This window comes from Mobula hypostoma, chromosome 5 (assembly GCF_963921235.1).
Source record: "Mobula hypostoma chromosome 5, sMobHyp1.1, whole genome shotgun sequence".
In the NCBI taxonomy this organism is placed as follows: domain Eukaryota; kingdom Metazoa; phylum Chordata; class Chondrichthyes; order Myliobatiformes; family Myliobatidae; genus Mobula; species Mobula hypostoma.
Window position 1 is genome coordinate 117,437,099 of NC_086101.1, and position 19,749 is coordinate 117,456,847.

A 19,749-nucleotide genomic window follows, 5' to 3' on the forward strand; every position below is an offset into this window, starting at 1 on the left:
TGATCTGGGTCTCTATTGTGGACTGAGAGTGGGAGGGGGCAGGGAGAGGGGAATCACGACTGGAAAAAGGGGAAGGGAGAGGGGAGGGAGCGGGAAGCACCAGAGAGACATTTTGTAATGATCAATAAACCAACTGTTCGGAATCAAATGACCTTGCCTGTTGTCTCAGGCCTGGGTATGTCTGCACCCACGCAACCCCCACCCGTTCCTGACAGTCCCTCTCTGTCACCTGTTCCATGCCCCTCTGGTGATGCTTCATCCTCACCGTCCCCAACATCCTTTGTTCCCATCATTAAGCCATGGAATGGTGGAGAGGAATTGTTCGGCAGAGTAGTCAACTCCTCTTACACCATAAGACATAGGTGCAGAATTAGGCCATTCAGCCCATCAAGTCTGCTCTGTCATCTCATCATTGCTGATCCATTTCCCTCTCAACCCCATTCTCCTGCCTTCATCCCACAGACTTTCACGTCCTGACTAATCAAGAACCTATCAATGTCTGCCTTAAATATACCCAATGACTTGGCCTCCACAGCTGCCTGCGGCAATGAATTCCACAGATTTACCACTCTCTGGCTAAAGAAATTCCTCATCTCGCTTCAAAATGGACTTCCCTCTATTCTGAGGCTGTACCCTCTGGTTCTACACTCCCCCACCGAAGGAAACATCTTCTTCACATCCATTCCATCAAAGCCTTTCACCATTCGATAGGTTTCAATGAGATCCCCCCTCATTCTTCTAAATTCCAGTAAGTAAAGGCCCAGAGCCTTCAATCACTGCTCATACGACAACCTTGTCATTCCTGGAATGATTCTCATGAACCCTCTCCAATGCCATCACGTCTTTTCTTAAATAAGGGGCCCAAAATTGCTCACAATACCCCAAGTGACCCCACTGCTGTTCACACTGTTGGCGCATGACTGTGTCAGCTCAAACCGTATCATCAGGTTTGCGGATGACACAACAGTGGTCGGCCTCATCAACAACGATGATGAGTCGGAGTAGAGAGAGGAAGTGGAGCGACTGGTGGACTGGTGTGAGAGGAACAACTTAAGTTCATATGTGGAGAAGACTGAGGAGATGATTGAAGACTTTTGGAAGGTGCAGAGGAACCATCCCCCTCTGCACATACATGGCTCCTCCGTAGAGAGAGTTAAGTGCACCAGGTTCCTGGGAATTCACATCACCGAGGATCTCACCTGGTTCCTCAATATCACCTCCCTGAATAAGAAGGCACAGCAGCACCTCCACTTCCTGAGGAGATTGAGGCCAGCAAAGCTCCCCCCATGAGCCCCCCACCACCATTTTAACTGCATTTTACAGGACCACCACTGAGTGTCCTGACAAGTTGCATCTCCATCTGGTATGGGAGCAGCAGAGCATCAGACCGGAAATCCTTACAAAGGACTGTGAGTATGGCTGAGAGCATCAATGGGGTCTCCCTACCATCCATCGGAGACATTTACCAGGAGTGCTGCTTACACAGGGCCCTTAGTATTGTCAAGGATCCCACCCATCCATCCAGCATCCTCTTTGACTTTCTACCATCAGACAGGAGACTCCAATGCATAAAAACAAGAATGGTCAGGATGGGAAACAACCTCTTCCTTCAGGCCATTAGGCTTCTGAACTCCCTGTCATATCGCATTCGAAGCGTCACTGGATAATTTGTTCTGTACCCTGCAATATTTAATTTATGCACTTTACTTTGTTTATCTATGTGTAAATCATTTGTAGATTTCATCTTACTTTCCTAAGTTATTGTTTATTATGTGCACTACTTTGCTTGACACCTTGGTCTGGAGAAAAATTGTCTCATTTGACAGTGTACATGTGCATAGTTAAATGACAATAAACTTGACTTGACCAGAGCCTTGTACATCCTTGCTGTTATATTCCAGTCCTCTTGAAATGTCTGCCGACATCGCATTCGCCTTCCTCAGCACCGATTCAACCTGTAAATTAACCTTTAGGCCTGTGTGTTCTGCCTTTGCTAACATGGAACTCGGAACTGTGAAGGAGCATATTTATAAATTCAGCAGACAATAACTACTCATAGACAAGTTAAAAAAAGTTCAGAAAAGTTAACTGAATGTTGGTTTTTATTTCAAGGGCGTAAAATACAAAGGTCTGGAACTTTATGTTACATTGGATAGACCTGCGTTCAGTCCTTCGAGCTGTTCCTCAAGAGAGGGCGGGTGAGAGATGTGACCTCAGTGTGGAGGCTGAGGAATTGAGGGTGGCTTCCAGTTTTGAACCGAGGTTGACACCATCCCTCACTCCCTGCTACAGTCCGGTGGCCTCCAGTTGAAGTGTCTCTCGCAACCCCTCTCCCATCCCGAGAAACTGGCCGGCCCAAAACGATCAAGTGTATCAGTTTTAAAATACTCTTTTCATATTCTAAGAAGAAAATCTGGAGCTGGTTGGGTCACTTACCAACCAATAATGTTCTTCCCAAGGTTAACGGCAAGTCAGTTGGGTGCCACCACCCAGGAGGGTGACACTCTCCGAAGCACCTGCCCAACTCCGTAAGGACTCTACGTTGGCCAAGCTGGAAGATCCCTTATGTCATGCAGTCCACCACCTGAATCCGCCGGGATCTGCGGCCAAACACCCTTCAAACTGTCGGCTGGAAGGTTCGCGGTGGGATTACTCCGCTTCAGCAACCCCTCGCTCTTGGGATCATAGACCGGCTGCCCCGAGACCTGATGGGATGGGCAACCTGGGGCTCACTCCCACAGGTCTGGGGCGCTCAGAGAGGACAGCAGCCAGGTGGTAGAGAGTTTGCACTGGATGTTGGGCGTCGGTGTGGGAGGGGACGGTGGGGTTTGCAGTGGGAAGGGATGGTGGGAGGGTGCTCGAGTGGAACGGGCAGTGTATTATGATTGGAGGGGACATTCGGCCACGTTGTGGTGGGGAAGGGTGCTTGGGTATTACAGTGGGAGGGGCAGAGGTATGTTGGGGTGGGAAGAGGCGGAGTTTTGCAGTGGGGGGGAGTGTGTAAAGGTGTTGGGTGTGGGCTTGTGAGTGTGTTGGGTGCAGGTGTGGGGGGAACGGTTTGTGAGGACGATGGGACGGTTTGTTATAGGTGTGGGAGGGGCTGGTGTTTGGGGGTGGGAGAGGTCAGTGTGTGAGTGTTGGGATGGCTGGGTGTAAGTGAGGGACAGGTCGGTGTGTGAGAGTGTTGGGACGGTTGGGTGTAAGTGTGGGAGAGTGTTGGGGCAGTTGGATATGTAGGAGGGAACAGTGTGTGAGAGTTTTGGGACAGTGGATGTAAGTGTGGGTCAGATCGGTGTGTGAGACTGTTGGGACGGTTGGGTGTAAGTGTGGGGGGGGATGGTGGGTGAGGATATTGGGATGGGAGGGGCCGATCCAAAGCAAGAGGCTGCCGTTGAACTTGGGCCCACTCCCAGCCTTCCCGATGAGAACGCAAGCCCAATATCTGTACTGACAACCAAAACTATTTACTGAAGTCACAAACGCCTGTTAAAGAAAGGAAATCAAAAGAGGAAAAAAAAGAGATAACTGCGATGGTCACCATACGTTCCCCTTCATACAGCGGCCTGGCGCCTCCACCAGCTGCACAGTCAGGTGGGAAACAAGTGGCCTTAGGTCGGGCTGAGTCACTTTGTTTCGCTGAAGGCTATAATGTACAAAACTGCTTGCAGAACGAATAGCTCGGCCGTCGTTGCGGAGAGGTGGAGCGGCGACATCCCATCTCCACGCACTTCCTTGGCCTCAATTGGTCCTTAAAAGGTCTCTCCCTCCGCTTGTTCTGCAGACAGGACAGCTTTCGCTCGTTATTGAAAAGTCAAGCAGAGACTAGATGCGTACTACCTCCTGCGGCTTGGGTAGGAAGGATCGGGACGAGTGGCTCAAACCGGTAAAGGAGGCAAAAAATGTGGTGCTCCCTTGAAATTATCACCTCCTGGAGCTTGGGGTGGGGCGGGGGGGAATGGGACAAGGGTTTTGCTCAGTTCTGGAATGGGGGGAGAGGTGGGGATCAGTCTTTTCTGAAACAGGATCACCTCTCCATGCATCTCCCTCTCTCTCAAAACGGAATGGACAAGAGGCAGGCAGTCTTAGAACATGGCCACCATCAAACCTTTCCCCTCCAACTGTTCAAGAAGTGTTGTTGGTTATTGACAAGGGAGGGGGGGTTTGGTCTGAGGAAGAAATTCTGCAATTCTGCCCCCACGAGGGGATTCATATTCTCTGTGACCAATATGCATCCCCTGGTGAAATTTTAACCCTGGGAATATATTCTGGTCTTGACCTTACTGTTGAAAATCTAGCTGATCCCCAGTTCAGAGAGCAAGGTCAGCTTTCTTTAACTGGGTCTATATTCTAGCCTTGCCCTTACTTTTGGGGAATCCAGTTGGTCCCCAATTTGGGGAGCAAGGACAGCTTTCTTTAACTCCCTCGTTGGTATCTCTGGCAAAGCTCATGTTTCCTCCTCGCTTCGACGAATCAAAGGAAAGAAAGTGACAGTGGCAGTGGGTCCCTGTGTAAAATGGCCCAGGCTAACCTGCTGGACAGATGATTGAATCATACGAGCTCAAGAAAAGAAATTTTAAGGAAGAGAAACAAATCTCAGGTTAGTTTTTAAATACATGTCTTGAAAATAAATTTGGCTTTTTATGTTTGGCACATTTTCCTACCTTCTGACAGAAAACTTACTGGTGGGCCAAAAGCTAAGACTACCTCGGCATTGGAAAGCTGTCGTCAGCGTTCCTTAGAGATGAGGAGTGAAGAAGGGAGGACATTGGAACAAGGAAGAATAATAAGATATCAATCCCTCCCCCTCCAAGAAAAAGTTGTATTATATTACAAGAGGGGAAGGTTTATAGTGAAAAATAGCGAATCGATCAGGCAAAAATGCTCTGTCTTTCTCTCTCTGCAATGTCCGTCATTGTTCCCAAAGGGTGGGGTTTGGGGTGGGGAGGGAACAGGAAAGGACTTTAGTCAGATCAGTTGGATCACTGTGTGGAAGGTTTAAAAGTCGTTGTTCCTGGCTGCCCGTTGTCAAGGCGGTTGCCAAGGGCCCCACTATACCCGGGTAGTGGAGTGCGGGTGGGGTAACGTGTTGTTGTGGCCGGAGGGGTAAGTGTTGAAGGCGTGGAGAGGCTGCATCCCGCTGATGTTGCTGGGGATCATGGTGATGGTGTTGGGGCTCATGAGGGGCACGTCGTCGGGGGCCCGGCGCAGGGCCAGGGTGTAGTCGGGGGGGCAGGCAGGCCGCAGGATCTCGTGGGGCCGCAGGGCGTCCAGGTCGCGGCTCTCATGCTCGCCGTGCTTGATCTGCAGCGACATGATCTCTTCCTCCTGGGCGTGGGCCAGGTCGTTGGCGGCGTTGCGCTGGGGGCTGAGCCGGCGGTGCAGCTCATGGCGCTTGTCCCGCTTGTAGTAGAGGGCGGCGAAGGCCAGGATGTTGAGGAAGAGCAGCGAGGCGCCGACTGCCACCGTCACGCTCAGCTCGGTCGAGTAGTCCCGCGAGTCCTCGGGCAGACGCACATAATTGGGTGGCTCCTCAGTGCGCTCCTGCGCAGGCGGTGAGGTGACCAGCGGCCGCTTGGTGGTGATGGTCCAGCCTTTGCCGTGAGCCCGGTTGGTGAGGAAGGGGTCCTCGGGCGGCAGCTTGGTGGTGGACGTGTACTGCAGGATGTCGTGGAGGTTGTGCAGGTGTGGCACCAGCTCCAGCCAGAAGGCCACCTTGTTAGCCCGGTAGTGCTCGCGAATCCGAGGCTTGAGCCCGATATGCAGGTAGGGCTTCTCCTTGGAGTTGAACTTGGTCCATGCCACCTCCTCGAACCGGTTGGGCTTGGTGTGGATGAACTTGGTGTCCTGGGGGACTGGTTTGTTGGGATCACTAGAGGGGAGAAAGAGAGAATTAGCAAAATCACTGTAATTTGCATTGTCAGGAGTGGGCATGTTGGATGATGACCTCCCAGTGTTCAATGCCACATTACGGAGTCTTATAGTGGGCCCGTTAGGTCCACGTCAGCCAAGATTCCCAACTGAGGAGGTCCCATTTACCCACATTTTGCCCATATGCTTCTAAACCTTTCTATGTACCTGGTTTTAGTATCAAGTGCTCACCCAACCTTCCACACTATCGAGGACATCTTCAAGCGGTGGTGTTTCAAGAAGGCGATATCCATCATTATGGACCCTCACCATCTGGAATGTACCCTCTTCTCATCACTACCATCAGGGAGGAGGTGCAGGAGCCTGAAGACCCCCACTCAGTGACTCAGGAACAGCTTCTTCCCCTCCACCATCCAGTGCTGAATGGTCCACAAGCACCACCCCACTATTCCTCTTTTGAACTAATTTAGTTTTTGTAACTTTCAGTGATTTTTATGTCTTGTGTTGTACTGCTGCATATTGGGGGTTTGACAGTCTTTTTTTAATAATTTGTTTTGTGACTTCCTGTAAGGAGACAAATCTGAAGGTTGTACAAAGTATACATACTTTGGCACTTTGAATTTTGAACCAAAGAGTACCATAAGCTTGCCTTTAGAAGTTGAGGCATTGAGTTAAAGTGTCGGGAAGTTATGATGCAGCCTTATAGAAGGCTGTTCAACACACTTCTGGAGTACTGCTTTCAGTTTTAATCGTCCCACCACAGGTAGGATATGGAGGCTTGGAAGAAGGTGCAGCAGAGGCTCACTAGGATTCTGCCTGAGTTAGAGCGCATGAGAGGTTGGACAAACTTGGATTGTTTTTCCCTGGAGCCTCAGAAAGGAGATCTGACAGAGGTTTATAAGATTCTGAGAGGCAGAGATAGACAGCCAGTATTGTTTCTCCCTGACACGAACTGTCTAATACAAGGTGGTGAGTGTTCTAAGTGAGAAAGGGAAAGTTCAGGGGAGATGTGCAGGACCTGTTTGTTTTTATGTGGGTGCCTGGATCAGCCAGCCAGGGCCAATGCTGAAAGCAGGTATGGTAGTGGTGAACCTGTGGAATACGTTGCCATGGTCGGCTGTGGAGCCCTGATCTTAGGGTATATTAAAAGCGGAGGCTGATAGGTTCCTGATCAGTCAGGGCATCAAACGTTACGGGGAGAAGGCGGGAGAATGGGGTTGCGAGGGATAATAAATCAGCCATGATGGAATAGCAGAGCAATCTGGATGGCTGAATGGCCTCATTCTGTCCCTTAGTCATGGAGCAGAAGACCTAGATCCCTGAGGTGATTAGATATGCAGGGTATGGACTACGGCAGGCAGAAGGGATAAGATGTCAGAAGCTTAATCATTTTGACACAGTTTTGTTTTTTTTGTTGTTCTATTTGTATTCTTTCTTGCAGAAATTGTGCATATAATATTTGCTTAATTTAATTTTCTAGCTAACATCGCGTATGCTATCTGTCTGTGATGGTGCCACAGATAGGTTTCTCGTTACACAGAAGTGGTCCTCATGCAGGATTCCCTAAAGGTGAATTTGCAGGTTGAGCTGGTAGCGAGGGAGGCAAATGTGATTTTAGCATTCATTTTCAGAGGACTAGAATATAAAAGCAAGGATGTAATGCTGTGGCTTTATAAAGCACAGGTGAGGCCTCACTTGGAGTACTATGAGCAGTTTTAGGCTCCTTCTTATATATTTACCGAGACACAGTGTGGAATAGGCCCTTCTAGCCTTTCAAACCACACCACCTAGCAACCCTCCAATTTTAACCCTAGCCGATTCACAGGACAATTTACAATGGCCAATTAGCCTACCAACCAGTATGTCTTTGGACTGTGGGAGGAAACCAGAGCACCTGGAGGAAATCCATGTGGTCACGGGGAGAACATACAAACTTCTTACAGGCAGTGGAGGGAATTGTTCCCTGTTCGCTGGTACTATAAAGCGTTGTGCTAATCATTACCCCAGCATGCCACCCCTTTCTCTCAGAGAGGATGTGCTGACGTTGGAGAGGGTTCAGAGTAGGACTTAGACAGATTAGGAGAACGGGCAAGAAAGTGGCAAGTGAAATACAATGTTGAAAAATGCATGGTCATGCACGCTGATAGTGGAAATAAATATGCAGACTACTTTCTAAACAGGGAGAAAATCCAAAAACATGAGATGCAAAGGGACTTGGGACCCCTTGTGCAGAACACCCTAAAGGTTAACCTGCAGGTAGAGTTGGTGGTGGGGAAGACAAATGCAATGTTGGCATTCATTTCAAGAGGTCAAGAATACAAGAGCAGGGATGTGATGCTGAGGCTTTATAAGGCATTGGTGAGCTCTCACCTTGAGTATTGTGAACAGTTTTGAGCTCCTCATCTAAAAGATGTGCTAGCACTGGAGAGGGTTTGGAGGATGATTCCAGGAATGAAAAGGTTAGTATATGAGGGACGTTTGATGGCTCTGGGTCTGCACTCGCTGGAATTTAGAAGGATGAGGGGGGATCTCATTGAAACCTTTTGAATGTTGAAAGGCCTAGACAGAGTAGATGTGAAAAGGATGGGTGAGTCTAGGACAGATGGCACAGCCTCAGGATAGAGGGGAGTCCATTTAAAACAAAGATGCAAGGAAATTTCTTTCGCCAGAGGGTGGTAAATTTGTGAAATTTATTGAAGGCCAGGTCATTGGGTGTATTTAAGGCAGCGCTTGATATGTTCTTGATTGGACACAGCATCAAGAGTAATGGGGAGAGGGCCAGGGAGTGGGGCTGAGGAGAAAAGGGTTAGCCATGATTGAATGGCAGAGCAGACTTGATCGGCCAGACAGCCTAATTCTGCTCCTACGTCTTATGGTCTTATGATCACAACAATGATTCTGGGAATGAAAGGCTTGTCATATGAGGTCCTGTTTACGGTTCTGGGCCCGTACTCATATGAACTGTGGTGCTGGTTTTGGGCGGCGGGGGGCAGGGATCTCACTGAAATTTATCAAATGTTGAAAGGCCTCAACAGAGTGGATGTAGAGAGAAAGTTTCCTACGGTGGGAGAGTCTAGGACCAGAGGACACAGCCTCAGAGTAGAAGGACATCCATTTAGGACAGAGATGAGGAAGAATTTCTTTAGTCAGTGGGTGGTAAATCTGTGGAATTTATTGGCACAGGCAGCTGTGGACGCCAGGTTATTGGGTATATTTATGGCAGAGGCTGATAGATTCTTGATTAGTTACGGCATGAAGGAATACAGGCAGAAGGCAGTAGATTGTGGCTGAGGAGTAAATGGTCAGCCATGATGAAATGACAGAGCAGACTCGATGGGCCAAATAGCCTAATTCTGCTACTATATCTTATGGATATATGGTCTTATATACTGTACTTGTGCATCTGACAGTAGACTTTGTCCCTTACACAATCATGTGCCAAAGAGCCTGTTCTTGTTCCGTATGCTCTATGTTCTATATACAGTTTGGGAACTTCGAAGGGGTTTTCTCTTTGGCATGTGCAGGTCAACGGACCACAGCAATCTTGACAGTATCTGTAGTATCTTGTGTCCCTTCAGGCTGTTATATGTTGAGTAAGACCATTAGATATAGGAGCAGGATTAGGCCATTTGGCCCATCTAGTCTGTTCTGCCATTTGATCAAGGTTTATCTCATCCCTATTCTCTTTGGCACCTTTACTAATCAAAAGAGTCCCCCCCTTCTTCTAAACTCCAAGGAGTATAGACCCAGACAGTTCAACCACCCCCGACAGGCCATTCCGCCCCTCTTTCGTCTAGTAGGGTGCTTTGAACTGAGTGTGAACTAACCCGGTCTTGGCGAAGTTGGTCCAATAGGTCATCACCACTGCGCTGAGCATGACGTCGTTCTTGGAGAAGTTGCAGGGGAAGAGCTCGGTGACGCCAATCATGGGGATGCCGAAGACGTAGGGGATCTCGTCGCCATGCGCTGCATCTGCCCACACGGCCTTCATCTCGCTCTGGCAGTGGTGGTAGAAAGTGTAGAAGTAGGTGGGCGACTGGTACTCGGCATGGAGCCGGGCGGTGGCAATGGCCGGCGCGACCCACTGGTGGTCAGTGAAGAGTGCCAGAAGGGTCTTGCGCCGCATCTCGCCGTTGTCGCGGTCCGCCCAGTCTGTGTACATGAACTTGATGGTCTCCCGAAGGATGTCCTTGCCTTCTGGGTAGCCGTAGAGGTTGTCCACAAAGTTGGAGACGGCAAAGTCGAAGTAGCTGGCTGAGATGCCATCCTCTGTGTTCACCAGCGACTCCACGAACTTGAAACCCTCGCCCTGGTTGACGCCCAGCAGGATGTCGTAGTTGAGGAACTCCCCCTGCTCCATCAGGATCTCAGGGTCATCGGGGAGGACATCACCGTCCACCACGGGCCCAAAGGCGATGTGGTACCTGGTGGGCTGGATGTCCTGATCTACCAGCTCCCGGTAGGACTTCCTCCGCAGGCACTCCACCATGTCCACAGTCTCAGCAAAGTTGCAGCCCACCTTCTTGGCCAGCATCCTGGTGTATTTAGCCGGTTGGTAGTTGACGGACCAGCTTGAGATGGCAGTGCCACTCTGCGCAATTGCCCGTTGGAAGAGACCTGGAAGTGGAAAAGACGGAGAGATGAGGCGGGGCTTCCCGCCGACGTGTTTCACTCTGTCCAGCTTATGCATTCTGATTGGTCTACGCCAGCCCCTTCCCTCTATCATTCATCCCCTGTGACGCAGAGGGAGGCTGTTCGGCCCAGCCTCCCGTGCCAGCCCTTTGTAAACTGTTCCTGCCAGAAACACATGAGATTCTGCAGATGCTGGAAATCTTGAGACCAACACACAGAGAAAGTGCTGGAGGAACTCAGCAGGCCAGGAAGCATCTACGGAAATGAATAAGCAGTCTACATTTTAGGCTGAGTCATCATTAAGAGTCTCAACTGCTTATTCCCCTCCATAGTTGCTGCCTGACCTGCTGAGTTCCTCCAACACCCTTGTGGGCTGTTTCTTTCATTCCACATCTCCATATCCTCTCTTCCTCCATCTCCCTCAGATACAGATTTCATCCAGTTCCTTCTTGTAAAGTGTTATTTCAATCTGTCCCTCCCCCTCCCCATAGAGAGGTACAACATGGACACAGGCCCTTCGACCCATCGAGTCCATGCCAACCAATAATCGATCATTTACACCAATTCTATTTCATCCTCCTTAATTCCCACCAACACCCCCCCCCCCAGATTCTCCCCATCAGGGGTGGGGGCAATTTACAGTGGCCAATTAACCCACCAAGTCCACACATCTTTGGGATGTGTGAGGAAATCCCATGGAGCCAATGTGCAAACTCCACATACAGACATTGCCAGAGGTCAGGTTTGAACCCAGATCTCTGTCACTGTGAGGCTGCGGTTCTACCTGTGTTAAAGATGTCTTTAGTTATTACTCTCTAGCCCATTAAATCTACAACCCATCCAGCCCATAGCCGGATTCCCTTCATGGTCCCAATGTTAAGTTTGACACCCCACCCCTCTCTGAAATCTTATCCACATTCAGGGAACAGACCCATCTTTGACAGTCCCTCCCACAGAAGTGCCTCATCCCAAGGCCCACCACACACAGATCTTGTCCCATCTCTTCTGGTGTACGTTTAACCTTGGTGGGGGGGGGTCAAGATGCATGAACCTTGACCTCTTGACCTCCAGCCTCATTTCAGTAACAGTCAACACCCAAATGGAGAACAAGCTCGGATGTTTACTGGTCCTTCTGCCAAGAGAAACCACAGTGAAAACCATGATGGTCAATTCCACCCTGTTTGGTTGTCATTGTGGTTGGGAGAAGGAAGGGAGGCAGACTGATACCCCCGTTTCTAGCAGCTCCACAATTCCATCACCAGATGCTGGTGAATGCGTTGGAGGACACGCTCTCCACCTTGGAGTTGTGGGGGAGGGTGGGTGTGGATACCTTGAGGCTCGGGCAAGGCTGCCAACTCTTCAGGAATGGTTGGAGTGTCCAGGATTCCATCGTCAAAGATCCCTACCGTGCTGTCTTCTTGCAGGAGGTCCAGAAGCCTGAAGTCCTACATCAGCAGGTTCAAGAACCGGATGATCGGAATGAGTCTGGTACACCGGCTCGAATGTGCAGGAATGTAAGAAGCTGCAGGGAGGAGTGGACTCAGCCCCACCATCGGTCATAGCTACCGGTGGTGTGGCCTCAAGGCGGCTACATCCATCATCAAAGATCCCCACCATGCACTCTTCTTGTAGCCACCATCAGTCAGGAAGTACAGAAGCCTGAAGTCCCACACCACCATGTTCGAGAGCAGCTACTTCATTTCAACCATTCAGTTCCTGAAACAACTGGCACAACCCTAATCACTACAGTTTAGTGACATTATGACCACTTTGATTACAATGTTCAGATCGTGTTCTTCCTTGTATAATTTATGTCTTCCTCATGAATGCTGTGTATCTGATGCTGTGTGTCAGGGTCATGAGCGAACTCAAGCTCAGAAATCCCAGAGACTTCAGCAGTTCAACCAAAACAAAAGACCTAAGACAGAAATTACTAGCAAGACTAACAAGAACTCGGGCATTACACAGAATCCTGAAGAACTGAGTTCACTCACGTTACATAGAAGAACTTGGTCAGTGTTTCTCCTGACAAGGGTATACAATAACTGAGCAAAGAGGGGTTGACTTGCCCCCCACCCAAAATACAAGCTGGAACACATAAGCATTCAGGTCCAATCAAACAGCCCCAGTGTCCAGACGAATCAGTAACCCCCAAAGACCACAACTGTAATACAAGACATTGAAAATCTCGTGCTAATTCCATTATCCCAAATTGAATAAAGGTGATAAATACAAAGAGAGGTTAACACTCCCCATGATACCACATGAGACACCTGCAGCACAAAGTGAAAACCCAGAGCTAATCCAAAGACTAACAATTAGACATAAAAGGTTAACAATCCAAGTAACACTGCATGCCCAAGAAAATACAATCTACATACTCATTGAAAAAATCTTTTCTTTTAAAACTGACCCCTGCTTGTGACACTATGTACCTGTGATGCTGCTGTAAGATTTTCATTGCACCCGTACTAGCGTGGATGACAGTGAACCTGACTAGTCCCTCTCCCTTTGTCCTTTTTATAGTCTCTTTTCCAACAACCTTACATCCATGCCTGAAGTCCCACACCACCAGACTCAAGGACAGTTGGTTCCCGTGAAGCATTCGGTTCTTGAACCAAACTGCACAACACTAAGTCACTACCTCAGTATAGACCCTAAGACCACAAGATATAGGAGCAGAATTAGGCCATTTGGCCCATCGAGTCTGCTCTGCCATTTCATCATGGCTGATCCAATTTTCCTCTCAGCCCCAAACTCCTGCCTTCTCCCCATAACCTATCATGCCCTAATCAAGAAAATATAAACCTCGGCCTTAAATGTACCCATGACTTGGCCTCCAGGGCCACCAGTGGCAATAAATTCCACAGCTTCACCAGCCTCTAGCTAAGGGAATTCCTCCTGTTCTCTGATCTAAATGGATGACCCTCTATACTGAGGCTGTGTCCTCTGGTCTTAGATCCGCCCCCCCCCCCGGAAATATCCTCTCCACATCCACTCCATTGAGGCCTTTCAAATTTGATAGGTTTCAATGAGGTCCCAGAGCCATCAAACACTTCTCATATGGTAACCCTTTCAATCCTGGAATCAGTCCCATGAGCCTCCTTAGAACTCTCCCCAATATCAGCACATCCTTTCTAAGATAAGGGGCTCAAATCTGCTCACAATACTCCAAGTGAGGCCTCACCGGTGCTTTATAAAGCCTCAACATTACATCCTTGCTTTTATATTCTAGTTCCCTTGAAATGAACGCTAACATGGCATTTGCCTTTCTCACTGCCAGCTCTACCTGCAAATTTATGTTTGGGAAATCCTGCATGAGGACTTCTAAATATCTCACATGCTGCAACAGGATACTAAACAAACTCAGGCAGCATTACCCACAACAATGCATCCCTCGCCCTGAGCTCAATGCGTTCTCTGTATGTCCTGTACAGAGGGAGATTGAAATGTCCCCACCTACCCTGAGAGCCTACAGGGCACCTGGACCTGTGATCAGTCTTCTGGGGAGTGAACCCACGCCATGTCCTTAGATTCTGTGCTGATGACTTGCTGGGGTTATCTGCAGACATTTCTAACCACTCCATAATCCAGTCTGAAGTTCCCACCTGCTTTCAGAAGACCACTATCATCCCAGTACCCAAGAAAACAAGGTAACATGTTGAATGACTACTGTGCCTTATTCACGGACTACCGCCACTGGCTCCACCATCAGGGTGGCATGGTAGCACAGTGGTGAGCACAACGCTTTACAATACCAGTGACCCAGGTTCAATTCCCGCCGCCGCCTGTAAGGACTTTGTGTGTTCTCCCCATGACTGCACTTTCCTCCGGGTGCTCCGGTTCCCCCCTCCGCCACATTCCAAAGGCATACCGGTTAGTAGGGTAATTGATCATTGTAACTTGTCCTGTGAGTAGGCTCGGGTTAAATACGTGGATTGTTGTGTGGCGTGGCTCAAAGGGCCAGAAGGGCCTATTCCGGGCTGTATCTTAATACGTAGATAAGTAAAGTTGTTCGAATATTTCAATACAATTCGAGTGATCTTGTATATATATTTGTTTGTTTAAATGATTAATTTTGAGTTATATATAAAAATCGTTCAACGCATACGTCATCACGCTACCACATGATATGAGTGGCCTCACTGAAAGTAAACTCAAAATTAGACCCGCATTTTGGCCTGCGTCTTCTTTTGAATTAATTTAACGTTTTGAAGCTTCAAAACATGACAGACATGCCTTAATGACGATGGCCAGTGGCTTCACCACCATAAAGTGCTTCAAGAGACTGGTCGTGGCACACATTAACTCCAGCCTCCCAGACAACCTCGACCCACTGAAAGCAGGTCTAAGGCAGACACCATCCCCCGGCCCTACCTTCATCTCTGGAGCACCCAGACGGCAAAGGCACCCACATCAGGTTCCTCATTATTCAATACAGCTCTGTCTTCAACACCGGAATTCCAAACTATCTCATCTCCCAACTCCAAGACCAGGCCGCAGCCACCCCCTCTGCAGCTGCATCCTTGACTTCCTGACCAGCTGACCACAAAGAGTAAGGACAGGCAACAAAATCTCTAAAATGATTAACTTCAACATGAGGTTGCATTCTTAGCCCCCTGCTTGACTCTCTGCACACTCCTTTTTTTTCTATAGAAAATATCTTTATTACAAATTCGGTGCTATATATACAAAACAGTGACTAACACAATTACTTCACTACAAATAGACAATACACATTATACTAAAATGTTTCCATCTCTGTCAATGATGGCAATTACCCTCCGCGGAGCCCAACGGTCCCCGAACGCCTCTATGGTCGCGGTGGACTGTGCATCTTCCTTTTCAATATTTACCCGGGCACGAACATACCCCTTAAACATTGCTAGGCAGTCTGCCCGGGCAGATCCTCCCGCCATCCGTTTCCATGACCCACGGATGGCAGTTTTCGCCAGCCCCAGGAGCAAGTTGACAAGGACATTCTCATCCCTCTTTGCCCCCCCCTCCTCACTGGATGACCATATATAAATAGGGTGGGGCTAAAATGCAACCAGAAGGCGAGAAGCAGCCCACGTAAATACACAAAACGGGGCTGCAGCCTCACACACTCCACGTACGTTTGGTACACAGACTCCTCCAGCTTGCAGAAACGACATGCAGCTGGGAGATCCGTGTACAAACTAAAGAATTTATTACAAGGCATCGCTCTATGAAGCAGCCTCTAGCCGAGATCCCCAAGGTGCATGAGAAGAACCCCCTCGTAAAGGGACTTTCATTGGGGACCCCCCCTTCACCTCCAGGTGGAAAGACCGACCGCCATGGCATGTCGGGACAGTGGACGACAGCTAGGAAGTGGAGGGTGTGGAGCAGCAGCCCGTACAGGTACCTCCTACTTACATCCCTGAATGGGATTGTGGGTGTCGAGGAGAGACGGCTCAAGTTGTGTGGGCTTGGCTCTTGGATAAGATTGCGAAGCCTGCGCCCAACGAGCAGCTCAGCCTGACTCGTTCCACACACCTGAGCCGCACCAACATCCGTTGAGGTAGGGCAAGGGTCGGCCAGGACTCTGCCAGAGGAGGGGATTCCCAGCCTGAGGCGACCATGTTCCAGACTCTCAGTAGGTCCTGATAGAAGCCGGACAGACTCTGCAAAGCAGCATGGCTGACGCCCACCGGTGGTAGCTGTATCTTTTCGTGAAGACAGCAGCCCCTCTGGAGGAAGAAAGTCGCCAACACGTGCCACCTGGGAGGGTGCTCGGCGTACAGAAATCTCTGCAGAGTCCTGAGGCGGAGAGCTGCCAGTCACGCACATACGCATACCAGTGACTGTCCGCCCTCTCCCACTGGGAGACTCAAGACCACTGTGGAGACCCAGTGTTTCCTGTTACCCCAGAAGAAGTCCATTAATTTCCTCTGTATTCTCACGACAAAGGGGGCAGGAGGGGCCAAGGTGACCATCCGGTACCACAACATGGAGGTCACCAGCTGGTTTATGACCACCACCCTGCCTCGATAGGAAAGCACCCTGATAAGGCCTGACCAGCGCCCCAGCCGGGCCATGAGTTTTGTCTCCAGGTCCTGCCAGTTCGCCAGCCAGGTCTCCCCAGAAGGACTCAGGTAGACTCCCAGATAGAGAAGGCGTCTGGTGCTCCACTCAAAAGCTCTCATCTCCTCCGGCAGGGAGTCCACCTGCCACTGACCCACTAAGAGTCTGGAACATTTCGCCCAGTTGATCCTAGCGGAGGATACCGCCGAGAAGACTTCTTGGCACTCGCACATCCTCTGCAGGTCATTGGGATCTGTCACCATGAGGAGTACATCATCGGCGTAGGCCGAGAGGATGACCTCCATGTCCAGTTCACACAGAACCAGACCCATCAGCCTTTGCCGAAGGCGGCTCAGGAATGGTTCAACACAGATCGCATACAATTGACCAGACATGGGGCACCCCTGACATACTCCTCTTCTGAAGGGAATGGGCGGTGCCAGTGATCCATTGATCTTAACAAGGCACTCCGCGGCAGAGTACAGGAGCTGAACTCGGGCCATAAAGTGTTGGCTGAGCCCAAAAGCCTGCAGACTGCCCACTAGGAAACTGTGGTCTACCCGGTCAAACGCCTTCTCCTGGTCAAGAGAAAGAAACGCGGCCTGTGACCCAGTCTCCTGTGACAGGTGAATCAGGTCCCGTACTAGGTGGACATTGTCCTGGATGGAGCAGCCCGGGACTGTGTAAGATTGGCCAGGATGGATCACCTGTGTCAGTACTGAACCAAGACGGTTGGCCATTGCCCGGGCGAAGATCTTGTAGTCTGCATACAAGAGGGAGACTAGGCACCAGTTCTTTAGCAGGCAGAGGTCTCCCTTCTTGGGCAGTAGGACCACGACAGCTCTCCGCCATAAGAGGGGCATTTCCCCGGTGGCTAGGCTCTCCCCTAGGACAAGGCTGTAATCAACCCCTAGGACAGCCTGATAAAACTCTACACTCAGTCCATCTAAGCCAGGGGACTTACCCCTCCGGAGTTGCGGAAGGGCAGAAGACAGCTCCTCCCGAGCCAGGGGAGTGTACACTCCTGACAGCGTGGCCTGACTCTACTTTACCTCCATCTACCAGTCTGTAGTGGGCTGGATCTCAAGACAGAGTTGAGGAAACAGATATGGTGATATGGTCACAAACGCGAGACAGTTTGTTGGACATCCAAATCAACACACTCAAAATGCTGGAGGAACTCAGCAGATAAGGCAGCATCTTTGGAAGTGAACAGTCGGCATTTCAGGCTGAGAGCCTTCTTCAGGACTGGAAAGAAAGAGGTCAGAGTAAGAAAGTGGAGGGAGGGGAGGATGAAGTACACGGTGGCAGGTGACAGGTGAAACCAGGAGAGGGGGAGGGGTGAAGTAAAGATTTGGGAAGTAGATTGGTGAAAGATTTGAGAGTTAAAGGGCAAAAGTTTAGGGGTAACATGAGGGGGAACTTCTTTACTCAGAGAGTGGTAGCTGTGTGGAATGAGCTTCCAGCAGAAGTGGTTGAGGCGGGTTCGATGTTGTCGTTTGAAGTTAAATTGTATAGATATACGGACGGGAAAGGAATGGAGGGTTATGGGCTGAGTGCAGGTCGGTGGGACGAGGTGAGAGTATGAGTTCGGCACGGACTAGAAGGGCTGAGATGGCCTGTTTCCATGCTGTGATTGTTATATGGAAAGAGATAAAGGGCTGGAGAAGGGGAAGACCCACTGAAGGTTCAACAATTTCTTCACTACTGCCATTAGTTCCCAAACTGATCTGAGAAACCTGAACACTAATTTGTACAGTATTATTTTTGTCTCTTTCAACTTGTGCGGATGTTGTTCTATTTATTTTCTCCCTTAAGCTGTGCAAAATTTATTTTAATTTAAGTGAATGTTTGTCACAATGTGGGTGCGCTGGCACTATTGGAACACAAGCGCAGAGGAAAGACAGACTCCGACGTAGAGATAGCGATGAAGAGTTTATTCACACTAATTCCAAAAGGACATCAGTGGCTTGGCCAAGCGACACTGCGAGATATAACTTTCTCAAAACTAAGACCCCAGCGGTAGTGCTAATTGGGCATCCACTTAAATAGTACAAGTAACACAGAATCCCCAAGCCTATCAAAATAAATTTTACAAGCTTCAACAGAAGGTGCCAGGAGACCACATTACAAAGGGTGAGCTGCTTGAGAAAAACATTATAATTATAATGATTATAACTTTTATTAAACAAAAATTAACCAATCCATGTGCTCTAAAAGCCTTGCAGCCAAACTTTCTCCAGTGCCCCAACACAGGCCCAAAGGGCTCATTACAGTGTTCACTAAGTTTAATCACGTTTGTAATGGACAGTGCAGCAGCCGTAAATAAGTTGACTCTCACAATATTTATACCCTGTGTCTGTGTGAGCGTGCCAGTGAACTGCAACATGAGCATCACACATTGGTTGGTTGGCTTAGCATTGTTGTCACTGTGCCCAGATACAGTGAAAAACTTTAGAGTGCCATCAGGACCAATCTTGCAAAACAAAGACATAAATGATGGTACCATAATAGAAAAAGTGCAGGTATACAAATAAGGTGCAAGAAGTAGAGATAAAGATTTCTGATCACATTGGGAAAGAAGCTGTTCCTCAAATATGAGGCCCCTGAACCAGCGTGGCTAACTTCGCTCACCAAACTGAACTGATTCCACAACCTGCGGACTCACTTTCAAGGGCTCCACAACTCATGTTCTCATTATTTATTTATTTGCTTAATTTGTCTTTTTTTGCACGTTGGAGTTGTGTCAATCTTTATTTGTGAGCAGCTTTTCATTGATTCTATTGTATTTTTATGTTGTAATGTGAATGCTTGCAAGAAAATCAATCTCACGGTCATATTTGGTGACGTACATGTACTTTGATTATAGATTTACTTTGACTTTGACCTTGAACTTTGAAGAAGGACGTCAAAGGATATAGCAGGATATAGGTCATTTATAGTTATGTCCAAAGTAAGTTTATTATCAAAGTACATGTATGTCACCATAAACAACCCTGAGATACATTTTCTTCCATGTAAACTCAATAAATCCTTAATAGAATCAATGAAAGACTGTACTAACTTGGGTGTTAAAACACTGTGCAAAAGACAACAAACTGTGCAAATACAAAAAGCAAGAAATTCCAATAATAAATAAATAAATAAGCAATAAATATCAAGAACATGAGGTGAAGAGGCCTTGAAAGTGAGTCCATTAGATGT

At 48.8% G+C, this 19,749-nt stretch overlaps 1 protein-coding gene across 4 annotated transcripts in view; it reads right to left on the bottom strand.

Annotated features, from left to right (window-relative positions):
* Positions 1-2,100: 2,100 nt before the first annotated feature.
* Positions 2,101-19,749, bottom strand: part of LOC134346961 (neuroligin-1-like) — a 424,119-nt gene continuing 406,470 nt past the window's right edge. For all 4 annotated transcript variants that reach the window (XM_063048865.1, XM_063048864.1, XM_063048863.1 and 1 more), the window contains 2 exons: positions 9,696-10,485; positions 2,101-5,869 (listed from right to left, as the gene is read on the bottom strand). In XM_063048865.1, coding sequence (XP_062904935.1) covers positions 5,050-5,869; positions 9,696-10,485 — 1,610 coding nt within the window. In that variant the 3' untranslated portion in view covers positions 2,101-5,049. The remainder of the gene's footprint in view (positions 5,870-9,695; positions 10,486-19,749) is intronic.